The 19,701-nt window shown below is 43.7% G+C and overlaps 1 protein-coding gene across 5 annotated transcripts in view; it reads right to left on the minus strand.

The window, feature by feature from the left end:
* The window catches only part of CPQ (carboxypeptidase Q), a 263,180-nt gene that overhangs the window by 156,726 nt on the left and 86,753 nt on the right, over window positions 1-19,701 (minus strand). For all 5 annotated transcript variants that reach the window (XM_073330508.2, XM_073330507.2, XM_073330509.2 and 2 more), the window contains exon 4: window positions 12,419-12,626. In XM_073330508.2, the coding sequence (XP_073186609.1) occupies window positions 12,419-12,626 (208 nt within the window). The remainder of the gene's footprint in view (window positions 1-12,418; window positions 12,627-19,701) is intronic.

Consider the following 19,701-nt stretch of genomic DNA (forward strand, 5'->3'; position numbering starts at 1 on the left):
CCCCAGGCTCTCCAGAGACCCACTCCCCCATGCCCTGCCTCCCGGCCACACTCATCGGCCCTGCTGGAACGTGACTGTGTCTGCCAGGCTGAGCTGCCAGTGCAGCCTGGGCTGGTCCCGGGGTGGGGAATTGCTCCAGCCCCTTGGGACTGGTGAGATCAGCCAGGCCAGGGCCTGCCCCACCTGGGCTCCCTCGGGACCTACTTGCCTGGAGGGGCCCAGCCAAGCCAAGCCCCCCAGCTCTGTCCCTTCCCCACCCCCGCAACTGGCTGAGACTAGCCAGGCTTCTGCACCAGTCCCAGGCGGCTCAGCTCCGGGGAGAAAGGTGGGTCCCCACAGGTGGTGGGAAGCAGAGACTGCCTGGAGCTGGCAGTGCACTGGAGTCTGGCCCGAAGGCAGAGAGAACTGGTGGGTGGGGCAGGGGGTGGAGAGGAGCCCTCGGTTGGCCAGTGGGCTGGCCGAGAGGAGCAAGTGGTGGGCGGGCAGCAGGGGAGCCAGCGGGCTGGTGGGGTGTCAGGGCGCAGTGCAGGCCGGGGCCCCTTCTGAGTTTGGGCCCGGCTCTGTGGCACCACTGGCGCCATTGTGAACCGGGCACTGGGGACGGTAGCTGTGAGGAAATCAGTTATGGCTCCTGATCCTGGCCCAGCATAACCCTGGCGTGAAAGTAACTAGTAACTGTTCTTTTGCCACTGTCCCTTAGGGATCTTATGCCAGTACAGCAGAGGTGGGCAAACTTTTTGGCCTGAGGGCCACATCGGGGTTGTGCAACTGTATGGAGACCAGGTAGGGAAGGCTGTGCCTCCCCAAACAGCTTGGCCTCCCCCCCATCTCCCCCCTCCCACTTCCTGCCCCCCTCAGAACACCCAACCCATCCAACTCCCTCCCCCCGTTCCTTGACCCCTGACTGCCCCCTCCCTAACCACCTCTTGGGACCCTCCCACCCTGCTCCCTGTCCCCTGACTGCCACGACCCCTATCCACACCCCTGACCGGCCCCCCAGGACTCCCATGCCTATCCAACCCGCCCTGTTCCCCATCCCCTGACCACCCCCCCAACCTTCACCCCTAACCACCCCCCCAGAATCCCACCCCCTATCCAAGTCCCCCTGCTCCCTGTCCCCTGACTGCCCCACGGGACCCCCTGCCCCATATCCAACGCCCCCCCGCCCCTTACCATGCCGGAGCCAGCCATACCGCTGTGCTACCCGACAGGGGCAGCGGGCCAGAGCGGTGGCGTAGTTGCAGGGAAGGGGGGCAGCGGGGGAGGGGCTGGGGGCTAGTCTCCCCAGCCTGGAGCTCAAGGGCCGGGCAGGAAGGTCCTGTGGGCTGGATGTGGCCCGCGAGCTGTAGTTTGCCCACCTCTGCAGTAGAGGATCAGCATAGCAAAATTCCACTCTTCCACACACCCCAGCTTACTCCCGAGTAGTTTGTGCCAGTAGAAAATTCTCTTCAGCAAGGGGGAATTCTTCACTGACCATTTCCAGCCAGAATTCAGACACTTTGTACCATCTGACCATTACAAAATGGCCACAACCCATTGTTTGTTACACCAATATCTATAATACTGTTTGGAAAACACATGAAACAATATAAATGTTTTAATTATTATTGTCCCTTTACAGCATTAGCCACACTGAAACAAGTCAGTTAGCGTGTAGAACTGTTTCTTACAATGATATAGATATGATATTTCCAATATAAACTATTTAGGGACTCAGAAGCCATTCACAACTGCAGGGCAAACTTTGCACTAGTACTTACCCAGACGCATTCTTTTAAATGGTTTCAATTAGCTCTTGAATTTCAAATTGACAGTTTTGGTTTTAGATGTTTTTGCGAAGCTCTAGACCATGAAATTTATCATACTTTTAAAGTCTGAAATTAACTAGGCCCCTTTGGCAGTTTGGAAAAAAAACGTTTTTCAAGCAGCCAAGTTTACAAAATTAACTTCGGTACATCAACTGCTTGGTGTTTTTATTGTGACAACCCAACCTTCTTTTGAAATGAACTGTAGGCATTACTGTCATCACAAACCATCTTTTCCCCATAAGATCCATCATATTAAAAACACAAGAACATAAGAATGGCCATAGTGAGTCAGAACAATGGTCTATGTAGCGCAGTATCTTATCTTCTGACAGCAACCACCACCAGACACTTCAGAGAGAATGAACAGAACAGGGCAATTTATGGAGTGATCTATCCCGTCTTCTTGTTTCAGATTCTCCCTGTCAGACGTTTAGAGACACCCTGAGGGGTTTCATCCCTGATCATGTTGGCTGATAGCCATTGATGGACCAATCCTCATGAACTTAACTAATTCTTTTTTGAACCCATTTATACTTGTGGCCTTCACATCATCTCCTGGCAACAGGTTACACAGGTTGACTATGCATTGTATGAAGAAGTACTTACTTGTGGTTGTTTTAATCCTACTTGCCTATTAATTTATTGGGTGACCCTTGGTTCTTGTGTTATGAGAAGGTGTAAATAACACTTCCTGATTTACTTTCTCTACACCAGACATAATTTTATAGATCTCTATCATATCCTCCCTTAGTTGTCTCCTTTCTAAACTCAAAGCCCAAATACACTGTATCAACTGGATCATAATTCTGTTCTTTACTATAATTTCAACCAAATTTGCCTGGTATTGAAGTTAGAGTTTTTTTGGCCTATAATTGCCAAGATTGCCCCTGGAGCCTTTTTTAAAAATTGGCATTACATTAGCTACCCTCCAGTCATCTGGCACAGAGGCTGATTTAAGCAATAGGTTACATATCACAGTTAATAGTTCTGCAATTTCATATTTGAGTTCCTTCAGAACTCTTGGGTGAATATCATCTGGTCCTAGTGACCTATTACTGTTTAATTTATCAATTTGTTCCAAAACCTCCTCTAATGACACCTCAATCTCAGACAGTTTCTCAGATTTGTCACCTAAGACAACCTCAGTGTGGAAATCTCCCTTACATCCTCTGCAGTGAAGACCTATACAAAGAATTCATTTAGCTTCTCTGCAATGGCCTTATCTTCCCTGAGTGCTCCGTTAGCACCTCAATCATCCAGTGGCCACACTGAGTGCTTGGCAGCCTTCTGGCTTCCAATGTATTAAAAAGAAAAATCTGCTGTTAGTTTGTGTGTCTTTTGCAAGTTGCTCTTCAATTTTTTTTTTTTTTTTGCCTGCCTAGTTATATTTTTACACTGACTTGTCAGAGTTTATGTTCCTTTATATCTTCCTCAGTATGATTCGACTTTCAATTTTTAAAATGTCTTTTTGTGTTTGTGATGGGGTGTTCTCCCCACACTTGCCCTGAAAGGGTTAAGGCAGGCCAGAGGGACCAATTAGCCTAGTAGGTGGCACACTGGGGGGAATTAAGACTATGAGAGAAGCCTTAATTAGAAGAAGCTCATCTGTACAGGAACAGGCAGGGCCTGTATAAGCCAGGAAGCTGGCAACAGAAGGGGGCTGCTGGGAAAGGCTGCAGTCACCCCGGGGAAGATGGAGGAATATTTGGAGACTGCAGGGACATGTAGCCTGCAGTTGCTCTCTAGGAGGAGAGAGTAGTGAGGCTGGCAGACCGAGAAAAGGGAGGGAGAGCCAGAAGGTTAGGAAAGGGCTCAGGGAAATGCAGCAGGTACAGGTTAGAACAGACCTTGACTGCTGACTGGAGTCCCTGAGCTGGAACCCGGAGTAGAGGGCGGGTCTGGGTTCCCCAGCCAGCCACTGGTGAAGTGGCACCAGCAGAGCAGTGCATAAGCCTAAGCCTGCTTGAGAGAAGAGACTCTCCCCAATCCCCCGGAAGAAGAGAAGGTAAGTGGTGATCTGGCTGGAGGGCTGAGTCATGAAGAGGATGCTGTGGTTCCTGGAGTGAGAGGGGCTACAGACCTGAGGGAGAGATGGAGTGACGGCGTGCAGCCATGGGAAGGGGCATCGACCTCATGAGCTAATCCCCAGAGTGGCCTGGAGGAGGTGCCAGCCTGGCGGTGAGTAGAGTCCCCCATCACAGTATCTAACCACCTCTTTTACTTTGCTGTGTATCCCTGGTGGCATTTTTTGGTCCTATTACTGCTGGGGGGAGGGACTCTTTGGGGTATACATATAGTTTTAGCATCTATTATGGCGTTTTTCAAAAGTTTCCATGCAGCTTGCAGGCATTTAATTCTTGTGACTGTTCCTTTTAATGTCCATTTAACCAGCCTCCTCATTTTTGTATAGTTTTGTATATTTACATGCTACTGTGGTTGGTTTCTTTGATATTTTGCCCCCTCTAAGGACGTTAAATTTAATTACATTATGGTCGCTATTACCGTGTGGTTCGGCTACTTTCACCTCTTAGACCAGAGCCTGTGTGCCATTTAGGACTAAATCAAATCTCCCCTTGTGGGTTCCTGGATTAGCTGCTCCAAGAAACAGTCATTAACGGTGTCTAGATAGTTTATCTCTACATCCCATCCTGAGGTGACATGTTTCCAGTCAATATGTGGATAGCTGAAATTTCTGTTTTTGTACTCTTTCTAATCAACCTGAGCATTTCACAGTCACTGTCACCATTCTGATCAGGTGGTCGATAGTATATTCCGACTGCTATATTCTTATTATTCAAACATGGAATTTCTATCCATAGAGATTCTATGGTACAATTTGCTTCTTTTAAGATTTTTAGTATATTTGACCCTATGCTTTCTTCACAGATAGTGCCACTCCCCTACCAGCACAACCTACTCTCTCTGTCATTCATATATATTTTGTATCCTGATATTACTGTGTCCCATTGATTATCATTGTTCCACCAAGCTTCTGTGATGCCTATTATATCAATATCCTCATTTAATACTAGGCACTCAAGTTTACCCACCATAGTATTTAGACTTTTTGCATTTGTATACAAGAGCTTATATCATTTGTCAATATTTAGTTGTCTGCCTTCATATTAATCCTGGTGACATGCCCAAGTCCCACAGAAATGAAAAAATAGGGGTACCATTCATTTCATTGGGAATTAACATGAACATAAATCTTAAAGTAAAAATTTAAAAAAACCCTGATTATATTAGCTCATTTAGTTACATTTTCATCTCTACTTCCTCTTGCTATTAGGCTGTTCCTTCTATGAAGTGATGAATTGGCACTTTCAAAAAGCCACACCTCCTTGTGATGACTGAAATTAACTGCCAAAGTCTTGTTAGAGGGAGGTAGGGGCAAAGTCTCAGTATACTGCTACAGGAAAGAGGCCCAAATGGCAGTGCTTAGAAACAGTGCTTACAAACATTTGAATATGGTAACTGAATGAGAGGAGTGAGAAAGCCACAGTGCAAAAATTTAACAATGGAATCCACAGCTTCATGGCAACAGACTTGTAAAATGTCCTTACTCACATTTTTATCATATGCATGATTTGGTCTGATCAAATGGATTACTGGAAGCCACATCAAAGGGCTAATGGATAAACATTTTGTGAACATATTTAGAATTGATGACAGCCCATAAAACAATACCCTGAAGAGGAGGGTTATATACCTTCAGTGAACTACCCTGTTTTCAAAGGTTCCAGTCTTTACATGCATGCATTTATGTATGTGTATCAGATCCAAAACATGGACATTTTTCATGTTCTGTTATTCCCTGGAGTTTTTCCCAGTATTGCAAATTGCAGGAGAAGACTGTTTTTTTTAAGTAGGGAGAAGAGGAAGAATGCGTAAGTATATAAAATGCTATTTCCCTTGTGGAACAGACTCTGTTATATCAATCATTTATTGGGAAGGAACTTCATGTTCCAGTATCTTAGCATCACTGTAATTCAGGCCATTCCTAGGATTTGTCACTTAGAAAGTTCTGTCCAATCTAAAATTTGGCTAAGTGGAATAAAGTATTTATTAATACATTTTATGCTTGTAATACTCAAAGTAGAGCCACACTTATTCTGTAAAAACAAAGGCGCAAAAAGGAGGGAGAAGCAGTCCTGCAACTGTTATGCATGGTCCTAAATAAGCGAATGATACCCTTCTGTTATGTTGTACAGTATTTATACTAGATCACAGAATTAGGAGCCATTTGAAATGTATATTCTCTGCACCGTACTCAGACAAGCATTTTTCTCCACTTATTAACTGGAAAATCAAGTAGAGTATGCACAAGTTATCAAAGGATGAGTATGTGGGAAAGTTATGAGTACTCTGCTTTGAAAACTTTTCAGTAGATTGACTATTTTGCATCTTCATGGTTAGGGAATTAATAACAGGCCTGTAAGTTTCCTGGATCACTTTTTTCCCCCTCTTAAAAATAGGAATTATATTAGCAATTCTCCAGTCATAGATTACGACCCCCAAGTTTACAGATTCATTAAAAATCTTTGCTACTGGACTTGCAATTTCATGTGCCAGTTCCTTTAATATTCTTAGATGGAGATTATCCAGGGCCCCTGATTTAGTCCCTGTAGTGAGGCGGTGTGGCTTCCCACCGCCCTGGAGAGGGACAAGCCCATCTGGGTGCTGGAGTGGGTGGAGCCAGGGAGCTCTGAGCTCGCCCCTCAGAGGGTCAGGCGGCGACCCGGAAGTATAAAAGCTTGTCCTCAGAATTCAGTGGGGGCCCAGCTGCCGGAGAGGCCAGATGCCTCCACTCTGGCCCACGACTGGGAAGCCCCTGCGGCCCAAGGTGCATGCCAGGAGTTGCCGGACCTGCCCTGCAGTCGCTACCCGGAGGAGTTGCTGGGCCTGTCGCTTGCCAGCTGCCCTGAGGAACCCATGGTTCTGGACGCCCTGGAGGACACCGCCTGGACCCAGGTACCCGAAGAGGGGGGATTAGGAAGTAGCCCAGGGACAGCCGACCCTAGTCTGGCTGTAACACTGCCAGAGCTCATGTCAGTGTCTGACACAGCAGCGGGTCTTCTGCCGCTGCTAGGGCCCCGGGCTGGGATGCATTGGAGTGAGAGGGCCTGCGTCCCCCCTGCCACCCAACTCATTGGTGGCAGTCTCCTCCTCTCCCAGGTCCTTTAGAGGCCTGGGCCTGCTAACACTGAACTATTTGTTCAGCCCCTGTCTGAGGGCCGGAGCTACTGATTTACTTGCCCCACCCTGACCCAGGGCTTGGGCCTATTTCTATATACTGTTTGCTACTGTTCAGCCCCTGCTGGAGGGCCTGAGCACCTGACTTATTGTTGCCCCGCCCTGACATAGGGCCCGGGCTTACGGTGCTTGTTTCAGTTGCCGCAAGGGCCGCCGAGGGAGACTCCCGCAGCCAGACTAATTTCCCCAAACATTATCTGTGTGTAGTGAGCCGGTGTGGCTCCCCACCGCCCCGGAGAGAGTCGAGCCCCGGCTAGCCGCATTTGAGTCCCATTAAGCTCTTTGAGTTTGACTTCCATCTCAGATGCGGTCATTTCTACCGCCACACCCTCGTTTCTGTTAGCCACCCTACTGTTACCCCTAAAATCTTCACTAGCCTCATTAAAAAACTGAGGCAAAGCATTTGTTTAGGTGTTGGGCCATGCCTAGATAATCTTTAATCTCCACCCCATCCTCAGTGCTTAGCACTCCCATTCGTCTTTCCTTGTTTTCTTTTTATTTATATGGCTATAGAACCTCTTACTATTGGCTTTCATTCCCTTTGCAAGGTCCAACTCTGCGTGGCTTTTGGCAGTTCTCACTTTACCCCCTATGCTTTCTGACCTCAAAGAGGTAACTTTCCTTGCTGATTCCCCCCATCTTCCATTCCTTGTAGGCTTTCTGCTTTCTCTTAATCACCTGTTTCACAAGCTTGTTCACCCAGCTTGGTCTGCAAATCTTCCCTATGAATTTTTTTCCCCTTGCTTGGGATGCAGGCTTCAGATAGCTTCTGCAACTTTGACTTAAAATAATTCCAAGCCTCCTCCACATTCAGATCCTTGAGTTTTTTCAGTCCAGTCCACTTTCCTAACTAATTCCCTTAATTTTTAATGTTAGCTCTTTTGAAATCAAGGACCTTGCTGTAGATCTATTTTTGTTTATCCTTCCATTTAGTTTAAACTGAATTAACTCCTGATCACTCAGACCAAGGTGGTCTTCTACAACCAGCTCTTCTATGAGGTCCTCACTACTCACTAATACCGAATCTAAAATGGCTTCACCTCTTGTTGGTTCAGTGACTATTTGGTGAAGAAATCTGCCAGCTATCACACCTAGGAAAATCTGGGCCCTACTGTTATTAGTAGCACTTGTCCTCCAAGCTATATCTGATAAATTAGTCTCCCATAATCACACAATTCCCAGTAGTATTGTTTTAATTAAAAACATTAAAGAGGTCTCCTATCCACATCCAAACCAGATTCTGGTTGTCTGTCATACACCACAAATACTATGTCAAGGGAACCTCTAATAGCTTTCTTCCCCAAAGTGATTTTGGCCCAAACAGACTCTGTCTTATCCATTCTCGCAGCTTCATGTAACAATAGTAGATAAAATTTTCAAACCAGTATGATTTAGGTTTGTGGTGACCCTTTAAAAAAAAGCTACAAATCTTTTGAGAAGATTTAATAAGCTATTACCTGTAACTTCATTATATAATGGCTCAGGAGCACTATTACAGGTAAGGTGGCATCATATCATCTCCTTAAAAGTGGATTTGTCTAAGTCCTCTAAAATCAACAGGCTTCATTGTATTTCTTTGACATTTGGAGTGTCTCAGGAGGGTTCAGTGTAGAGTTGATGCTCCAAATGTGGAGTCATTTGAGCCAGGGGTTCTGGAGATAAAAGCTGCCAACTCCCCTAGCAATTTTTTAAAAAGTTTCTAGTTTGGTCAGAGCTAGAGATCAAACTATAGTAGTGATGCGGATCAAAAAGCTCTCAGTCTATCAAGTTTTACCCAAGGTAGTACATGGCACCCACTAAATATTTGGGGGACCCAAACTCAGAATGGTATTTAAGAAAATGTACATATATTAGTGTGTAAGAGCCAATATGGAAAAAAGGCCAAAGGGTTTCCATTCCTGCTATTTTTTGCATTTTAAACTCAATTTTTATAAGTGCTCTAAAACAGTGGTTCTCAAAGCCGGTCCGCCACTTGTTCAGCACTTCCCTTGGCCTGCGCTGCTTCCTGCAGCCCCCTTTGGCCTGGAGCAGCGAACCGCGGCCACTGGGAGCCACGATCGGCCAAACCTGCGGACACGGCAGGTAAACAAACCAGTCCAGCACATCAAGGGCTTTCCCTGAACAAGCGGCGAACCAGCTTTGAGAACCACTGCTCTAAAATCCAAACGGTTACTCAGATTGCCTTGAAAATTGGGGTGCCTCATAGGGGTTTCTGGGTAGGGCTAGTGATTCAAATTTGAAGTAATTTGACCAAGGGTTTCCTAAGTTATTGTGCCCCTCCAAAAAAACCAACCCTGTTTTCTTCTGTTGTCTTGTACTGTTAAACTGAGAGGTACTAATGACTGGATGAATCACAAACATCTTGATGGCTGTGAACTCACCCTTCAATTAACGTATCTAAGGATAAATTAATCACAATCCCCCATGTAAGACAAAAGAGTTTTGAACCGAGTGGCTAGAGAGGTGGCTGCACTTTGTGAATAATGGGTGGCAATTTCATTCTGGGGGAATGTAATCCAAGTGTTTGGGAGAAAAATTAGACATGTAAATGCTTCTTGAGGGGAGAATGTTAGGAGTTCAAGTGAAGGAGATATGGTACTCTTCAGCTCTGCCAGTGCACCCCAACCCCACTGTACCCCAACCTTCCTGCACACCAACCACCTGAAGCCCACCCTTCCTGCACCTCCAGGTCTGCCAGTGCACCTAGCCACCCTGCAGCAGCCCATCCTTCCTGCACCTCAAGGTCTGCCAGTGCACCCCAACCCCACTGCATCCCAACCTTCCTGCATGCCAACCTCCTGAAGCCCACCCTTCCTGCTCTTCTAGGTCTGCCAACGCACCCTAACCATCCTGCAGACCCACCCTAATTAAATTTTCCTTTTTTTGTCCTTTTAATAGATGGAATCCTGTAGGTGAGAATGAATGGGTTGTAAGAGGAGGAAAAGAGCTTGTACTTTTCAGCAGTTGTGGGGTTGGCGAAGTAAAGGTACACGTGTTAATGGGCATATAGGGGCATTGCTGAGTTAAGATTGCTTGGGCAACCTTAACATCACATCTCCTGGTGTTCATAAATTTCAGTTTTGCTCAACTCAGTGTTCTGCAAAGGGGTATCATATTGCCAAGCAACCTTAACTTTATGTTAACATTTTTTCCCATTGCATTGTATTAAACTCTAGTCTATACCACAGCTACTGTTACGAAAATCTCTAATGTACAAACACTGATACACATTACAATGCACAACATCAGACTGGCTTTGCATCATGCAGTGATCTTCACAGACAAATACATACCTTAAATTTTCTACCTTAGGTGCCCAACTAGTTGCACATTTGCTAATGGTGGTGTTTTGAACGTCCCTGTTTACTGTTCAAAACATATGGCTTTAGAAGCTTTTATAATACTTATGTCACCCACTGTTGATTTCTCACTCAGGTTCAGAAGGCTAAATTTGCTATTGTTTTAATGCAAAACTTTAATTGAGACTTTGGCTCACAAAAACAGCACCTTTCTATTCCATTGAGTTTTTAATGCATTCCAAGATTCTTTTGCATGAAGTGCATCCTAAGAGTTTAATTCTACATTGCATTTGATTGCATGAATAGTTAGATGATTCCAGTTTTTACCAGAGTAACAATGTATCATTTGTATGGCAAAACATGCATTAACTTCCTGTGAAAAACAAGTACTGAAAACCCTCAATGTTCACTTGTTTTATTTTCTGTTTCTTGGGTTACATTTTAAAGGTGTATATGCCACCACTCCCATTAACATCAGCGGGGATCTTGTGGCTAAATCTCCACCAAAATCTTTGCTGCTCAGTTCAAGAAATGTCTCTTGTTGGGCTAGTGAAAGAGACAAGTGAAGATAGCCACAGAGAATAAACATGGGCCTTCTACTTTAAATCTTTTAGGTTAAAATTTTTTGATATTATAACGCTTGCAGTAAAATACTATAATTTTTATGTACATCAAGTATGATTCAGGAAGGATAAATACAATAGCTACTCAGAAGTGTTGCTAAAAAGTCACGTGACATAAATTAGGATACAGCTAACAATCTTAAGAGTTAAGACTTTGTTCAATAAGGTTGCATTTCATGTGGCTAAATTCATAACTGATGGCATATTAACCACTCAACCACAATGGTCATTGCAGAGTTTTCAGAAGCTTCACCATTTGGCAGGAAAAAGGGTTACACTAACTTCTCTCCAGGGTTCCTAGCTGTCATAATTCAAAGCCGTAGCTGAAACACTATTAAAAGGACAAAACAGTATTAAAGCAAATAAAAATATGAAACAAGTATGATTTTTTTAAAGGACTATACTAAAGATATAGTACTCCTATATTTAATTAAAATTAGAAAACTGAAGTTTAAAAAAGGATTCTGGCTTCGTAGCTTGATTTTAGCAGGGATTTCTAGTGCGGCCATAGTTAAAGGTTGCATTTCCTTTATAAATGTACAACCAAAAAAAGTATCCCATGATGTAACTTGGCATTAAAAGGCCCCATCTCAGGCACAAGTTTTCTACCACTACAAATTTGGTTTGGCTGATTTTAAGCTATAAAAACTGGAAATTAAAAAATAGAGAAAGTGGAAAAAAAATCTTGAGATAGTAGCTTTCAATTTCAAATCAGCAACATTTAAACTGAACTTGCAGCTAGTTAGTTAGGTTCACCAGAACATTACTCTAGTTTTACACTGGAGTAACTCCACTGAAATACAGTGGTGATGAGAACCAATGAGCTCATTAAAGGGCTAATTGTTTTTTATGTTAAAAACTAAGTTAATTCAATAGCTGATATTTATCTTTGCTTGGCTTTACAGCCTCTCTTCAAAGTATTTTGTACTTACAGAAGGACTTCATTTATTCACACTGACTAGAAGACCTAATGCAGGTTACCAGATCAGTAAATGATCAAGGCAGTTCAAGGGCACTACATGGCCAAATATAGCTTGTTTTATTTTGACACCAGCTAACTTGTCATTTAAAATACTGAAACTTATTTTACTAGCATTAGGATTTAACCTCTGTTAACATAGTTCAGTTTTGTTTTGTTTTTTGTGAAAGGCAAATATCCACATAAGGAATGCACCCCTTTCATAAAGATGAACTTGTGACATAGCTGAAAATAAAGAGGATCAGTTCAAGTTCCATATTTTACCTGAGCTCTCGCACCTTAGAGCCCAGTAGTCCTTATGCAGGTGTACCACACTCTCCCTTACACCAAGGCTGAATTTGGCCTGCTGTTTTGAAAGCAAATAAAGCCAAGATGTACAGACAGCAGTAGGCCGGCAAATGAAAGTTATTAGTTTTCAAATATGAGTCACTCTTTTTCCAGATTCACACTAACCTGTTCTGGGTACTTGCTCCCAACTATTTCTGCCACAGTGTTAAACGAAACAATATCGGTATAGGTCTTGGCTCCCATCTTCAGGGTCACAACAATCCTGGTGCCTCGGGATGACATCCGTGCCATCATTTCGGCATCTTCCACTGAAATGCAAGCTGTAGGAATCTTTGGCACATCAGATTGGTACCACTGCCACCCAGTGTGAGGGCTACAACAACAAAAAAGACTGCGTTAATTATCTAATTTTGCAGTTAATTTTAACTAGTCTAGGATTATTAACAGAGCACACTTTGTGTAATTAATTATTAGCAAATAAAACTATATTCACTGGCAGTTAAGGTTGCAGCAGGTTGAAATAAGAAGTTGAGGGAAAAGATTGATGTATTCCTTTCCACCTTCATATTGCCTACAACACTACTGATGACGCATGCCAACCCTCCTTAAGACTTTCACTTCCCCTCCAATAGATATCCAAAAGCTCTACATACTCCAACTCGATCAAACTTGTACTCTAACACAAAACTTTAACGGTAACCTCGTATACTTTTATAACCATTGTATCAATAGATCAGCACATCTGACTGTCTCACATTTGTTCGCTTGGGAAGTTATTCTGTCTTAACTAGTGTGGCCGAATTCAATTTAAATGACAAATGTTGGCTAACATTGATTTCAGCTGACACACTGAAATTGATGGAAAAAAATCCATCTGTAAAGGTCAGGTGAGCACAGCTTTCTCAGAGCACCTTGTGCCTGCAGGGATCAGGTGTCACTGGCCCTGTGGCAGGGCAGGGAGCCCTCTGCAGGAGTGAGTGAATAGGGCTGTGACAGTAGCGCTCCAGAGGGCTCCTTGCACAACCACAGGGCCAGCAACTCTTGAACCCTGCAAGCACAAGGAAGGCTGTGGTCCTGGTGGGACAGAGTAGAGACCCCCAGCCAGGATTACAAGGAGGAGGAGCCCTAGACTGTGGGGGAGGCCATTCTACTGCAGAAGGGATCCCTAACCAGGCAGGAACTGTTCAGCAGCCGGATGGCCTGCCCCACAGCTGAAGGCTTGTTCTTCTTTCAGCCTGGCTGGGGGTCTCTGCTGTGCCAGGTCAGGACCACAGACTCCCCACACCTTGTGTTCCAGTGTCTGGGGCCCCTCAGTCATGCAGGGAGCCCCTTGCAGGCCCACGGTCAATGCTGGGAACCCTTGGCCGCCACACTATCAGTACTGCCCTAACCCCAACCCTACCCCTTCTTAATTTCCCACAGTTGTAAAAGTAAAAAGTTAAACATTTAAAAAAATAATAAAATTTGATATTAATCATCAAAATTGCAAAAAAATAAAAAAAAAGTATTCTGCCAAGGCTAGACTTAACATTGCCAAGGTCACTGTGACCCAGGGACCCTTGATGCCAACCGGAAGAGGGCACATAGGGTTTTACAGGGATCCCCTGGGTCAGATATATGCATAATAGTTCACTGGAGGGTGTTGTGTGAGGTCACTACCGAGAGCCAGTAGCCCACTAGTTGTCATAATCGTTCAGAAATGGATGTACGGATAATACTTATGGAGTTATGTACCTATGCTAAAATTTGTGTGTTCTTAAAGTCTTGGAGTTAATGAAGGGCACCAGGTGATCTACCTTGAAAATGTTCCTTTCAGACAGGAGGTAGCAGACACCTATCTCCTGGTCTGGTCATTTGTGTATGGTATGTCTCAGGATGCAGGCCTACTTGCATATTGAGCCAGAGAAGAAGAGGTTGAGAAATCTACAAGATGAAATCAACAACAAGCGGTGTCCTGTTTGTGAATAAAGACAAAGGATGGAACTTGTACATCTTGTGGAGGGAGCAAAGGAACATTCTGGGTCCTTCACCTAGGAGGCAAGCTGACAACGTGTCTCATGAAAGCAGGATCAGTCAACCTGGCTGTAACACGCTGCAAGGATTTTGGTGAGCGTTAATCTACAAGATATGAGAGTATCTACCCAGTCTAGAATGAGTTATGATTTTCTTTTATCTGTAACCATTTGTTTCCAATACTTGCTATTACTTGGATCTCTCTATTTTACTTGCTATTACTTGGATCTCTGTACTTTCTTATGTAAACTTGTTTCACAGATCTAATTGCTGTGTGTTAAGTGGCCTGGGTATCTGAGGTAGAACTGGTAAGCTGGGGTGCACGGTTTCTTTGTAAGTAGTGAATCTGTGAATACTGTAAGTGTCCAGTGCACCAGGGGCTGAACACTCCAGGGGGATGCTCGGAGGTCTCGGGAGTTTGAATGTGCCTATTGCTAACCTGTAAGGTAGAGTACAGACACTGCACACCCAGATAACAGGGATATAAATAGCAGTGTAGAGAGTGAGGCACTGCTTAGGCGAGTACAGACACACCAGAACACAGCTCTCTATGTGCCCAAGCAGTGCCTCCCACATCTACAGTCAGCAATGTAGTGTCCGCTGCTGGAGCCTTTCCATTACACAGTGAAAGGCTCCAGATGTAGGCAAAGGCTCTGCAGCTCCCCACTGCTGGAGCCTTCCCCTGCCACAGTGAAAGGCTCTGGCAGCATGGAGCATTCTACATGCCACCTCAAACGTAGACAAGGCTGTAGAGAGACAGTGAGGCCAGTGGGGGGCCTAGAGGGGACTACTTGTATTGCTCGTGGAGCGTAGGAGCTGACCTCTGGCAGGCATAAACAAGGCTTCATCACATTAAGGGCAGGTAATAGCAAGGTGCCTGATAATCCCGAGTATCCATAGGAAGCACAAGTCACTGCTAAAGCTTTGCGTTTGAGTGGGTTCTTGGAGGATCGCTACTTGCTGACTACTATACCAGGAAGAAAAGTGGAAAGTATTCAGGACCACAAAAATAAGTGTTTCGTTTTCCAATCTTACAGAAAAGTGACAGACACTGAAATTTAAATTCACTACCTTATGTATTTATGTCAACATCAGCGTGGAAAACAAGAACGTCTTTGAAGAGCAGTCATATGAGTGACTTCAGGGGAAATTAACACCCTGAGACCATGAATAAATATGATGTCCGTCTCAGAAAACTTCAGAATCCAATCACAATCTGGAGTCCTGGGAAAATGAGTGTTAATAGACTCTAGGGAACTAAATAGCACATCCATGTCTCTCCTGAGCAGCAGAGAAGAAACTTTGCAAGTTTCAGCTCTGAGTTTCTACTCATTCTTTTATCAAAGAGAGCACTGAGGGGACATAGTTCCCATTATAAGACCTTGTTTCCAGTTGCTTATAAACTTGGCCATACTAACTATTTGGGATGAAATTTTCCATGCCAAGTGTGTGCCTTAGGGAGTGGTGGGTTGGTTTGGTTTTTGTGGAAAATTTCAGCCAAAATGGTTCACCATTTTCAACGAGACTAGTGAAAAGTACATAATTTTATCCCTGTTACGTTCTGGTGACTTTTTCTGTGAAGAGCTCTAGTACCCCCACAAGTTGGAGCAGGGTCATAACCTTGGCAGCCAGACGGCCTATGTGTTACAGATCCCCATCCCTGAGAAAATGCACCCAAATCTGGCCAAATTATAAACTTTTTAAAAAATCACATGCTCAACAGAGTCCTATTACAACTTTACAGCTAAATTCCCCCCAAAATTCCATCTGCCGCGGACATGCTCCTGCCTGGGGCTGAGGCAGGACTTTCCCTTTAACTGCAGCTCTGGTCTGCTGGGGCCACCTCCAGGCACCCGATTTGACAGCAGAAAGACACTCACTCTCCTGTGGTCTCAGTGCAAGCCCTGGTGCTACCAAGGCAGCATGGAGGAAGAAAGTACCTGATTCAAATGCAAAGGAGAGAAGAGCTGGAGGGAGGAACCGATTACAACAAGGAGCTTAGCAGTTATTGGGAGAAAGGAAAACTGGGATAGGCAGGGCAAGGAGATGGGGAAGGACACAAATGGAAGGGGGAAGAGACTGAGATGAGAAGGTTGGGGAGACTTGGTCTGGCTGGGCAAAGACATTGGAACTAGGGGCCAGGAGAAGGGGAGACAGATGCAAAAAGGAACCAGAGTGCAGGAGAAAAACTAGGATTATTGGACAAGAAGATTGGGGCTGGGATGAGAAGTCTGAGAAGTAGAGACTGGGCACGGCTAGGGAAGGAAAGTGGGAATGGAACAAAGAGCCACATGTAGGGAAGACACATGACAAGGACAGGGTATGAATGGAACCAAAGATTCCTGAGCCTCACCATTCCTCTGCTGTCAGCAAATATCTCTGAAACTCAGTGGCAAAGTGTCATCCTCTTGGGGGGATGAGCTATACAATCTACTATTGCTATCAATTATTGCATTAGCTCATATGACAGAGGTGGTACAGTGGATGTAAAGGTTCCAAGTCTGCTGATGGTCCAAATGGATGTCAATATGATGCCACAGTTGGAATTTGTGTTTTCAGTTTGCTTTTTTTAAAACCCTAAGAAATTATACACAAAGTTAAAAGAACATTAAGGCTGCAGAGTCAGGCACTCAAACTTTTGCTTATTGTCCATGACCTGTCCATGACTTTTACTAAAAGTACCCATGACTAAATCATAGCCTTAATTATATATCACTGTATATGTTCAAGGTGCAGCTCCCATTGATTTCGGTTGCAGCTGTGAGTGCTCAGCACTTCTGCAAATCAGAACCTAGGGTCTCATGTTAGGCACTCAGAAAATGAGGAACATACCATTAGTGACTGCCTGTAAAAAGCATTGTCTAAGTGACTTGCCCAACATCACAAAGGAACTCTGTAGCAGAGGCAGGGACAGAATCCAGTTACCCAGGGCAGCATTCTACTGCTTCCACCAGGAGCTCATCCTTTCTGTGTCTGCAACCCGCTGCCTCATTCACTATACACCATCCAAATTTTGCAACAAATGAAGCAGAGGTCCTACGGACAACAACCTCCTTCAATAACCCACTCTGATTCATTCCCAGAGCACTATCCATCCTGTGCACTGAATGAGGAAGGGGACCTGTATGGGGAGAAAATAGTATGATCATGTAACGAAAGACTGTATCATAATGAATATGCACAAGGGGGCTGAATTAAGGTTGCACAGGCAATCTTAATTCTGCTATTCCTTAATTTTTGAGTGATAACTACGTAATCTTAATAATGTTCTTTTAATGTAGTGTTTTTGCATGTGTAATATAAAATGGTCTGGGAAAGATATCATTTTATTACATGGACTTCACTGAACACCTTCAAGTTAGACCTCCACATAAGTAGCAAAGCCTGGCTCTGGTCTTGGCAGAATGCTTGTCTCCTTCATTTTTCGTAAGCATCATATTAACAACATTATTGAAAATGGTAGCATGAACTCAACTCATTTATAAAGCAAAAGTAGTTCAACAAAAGATGTCAAATTAGACAAAAAAAAATTACAAATTCTCACACAATACACCCTAAATATTGTATACAATGTAAGCTATAAAACTCTTTCACTTAGCTATCTGCTGACCAAATAATGCAAACACAAAAAACAAATTCTGGACTCATGTAACAAGGAATAGTTTCACTGAAGTGCCTGTTTACATCAGCGTTAAATTTGCTCAAAGTTTTCAAAAACCAGAATGAGACATCTTATCTTGTCTCATGCCATTGCTGATTTTTTAATAAACAAAACAGAACCAGGCAATAGAGTCATTATGGACCAAAACTGTACATCAGTAACTAGCGCTTTTAGCACTTTATATTTCAGATGTATTTGGGAATTCCCAAATTTCAAAGAAGCCATTTGAAGCAATGTGCAAAATACAATATGGATGCTTAGTGGTCCCTGTTTATAACTATTTGTCTCACAATTATACAATGCTGACTGGAATGACAAACATTAACATTGCAGTGAGACCCTGCCATGACTATTAGGCAGGACTCTGAAGAGGCTGAAAACTCTGAAGCTAACTCTTGTTTCTATGAACTTCCTAACTAGTAAGGTATGGTTGGAAGGACAGATTTTATTGCTGCTTTCAGACCAGATCATGGACATACATACTGACCATTTACTGAGTAGTGTATTTTTTTTTTATGTTAAAAATGCCTCACTCTTGGAAATGTTAGTACTGTGTTTAGCAATTAAGCATAAAATTTGTAAGAGTTGAGTATGTTTACATTAAACTAATCTCACACTTTCACACATTTAGCAAGAATTCAGAAGAGAAATGCTACTTTCTCAAATTCTTCCAGACTGGATAAAAACACTAGAAAATACTATTGAGGAAAAAAATTCCAATGGCTAGGGAATTAACTTGATGACTTGGACAGATCTTTTCAATGTTTTTCATATAAGTCTATAAAAAAGCCTCTTGCAATCTAGACAACACTAATGAAACACACTACACTGATAACACTCTGCCTTTAGAACAAACATTTAAGGAACACCATCAATTTTAGAACGAACTAAAGTAGTTTTAGTATTAGAAGTGTTGAGGCCCCCTTCTCCAACCAAATTTCTTTACCTTTCTAATCACATTTTCCTATTTCTTTTAAAATATTTTTATGCCACAATGGGGATAAGAGACCTGCACAAATACGAGGCGAGACTGACTGTCTTTAGTGACTAAACACAAATTGTTGTAAAATGCACAATTATTGGTCCTCAGGATTTTTTGAGCTACAACAGTCTTCATTGTTACTTGTAACTATAGTGAGTACATCATTTTCAGACAGAACTGGGATTTGTAAGTTGATGGTGTCCTTTTCAATCAGTTTAGTAGCTTTCTCCTAAAGGGCTCAAAATACTATTCAAAAACTGTGGTACTGATTCAGCAGAGCACGTTTCAATACTTTGCTGAATCAGACCCTACCATCCCAGTTCCGCAGCCCTATTCGGTCAAAACTCTGTATTCAGTTGAAAAGATTAAACTAAGTTAATAGCATTTTGCCTAAGTAATAACAGCAGTGTTGTGCCTATAGGCAAAGAGAGCTACTTCACCCACCACTAAATTTCAGCCATCTGAGTGTGAGGCAGCACGATGTACAACAAGGAAGTAAGAACGTATTTTGGCCAAAGGTGCTTAGGTAAATCCCTGATCTTACAAGAAATTCCACAGGGTCTCATAGGTCCATGTAGAGCTAACGTGATTTCAATTTAAGTTCTCATCTGAAAAGATATACACAGTTACATTACAGGGGACCAGTGGTGCAAGCAGAATTCATTTCTTACCGGTACGCTGCACAGCTAAAGTGGGGGCACGTGACCTCCCCACATGACTCCTCCTCACCCCACCCATAGCCTGGGGCCCCACGCTCTCTTCCTCCCCTCCCCATGATCCATCCCACATTAC

The sequence above is a fragment of the Lepidochelys kempii genome, chromosome 2 (assembly GCF_965140285.1).
Source record: "Lepidochelys kempii isolate rLepKem1 chromosome 2, rLepKem1.hap1, whole genome shotgun sequence".
Taxonomy (NCBI): Eukaryota; Metazoa; Chordata; order Testudines; family Cheloniidae; genus Lepidochelys; species Lepidochelys kempii.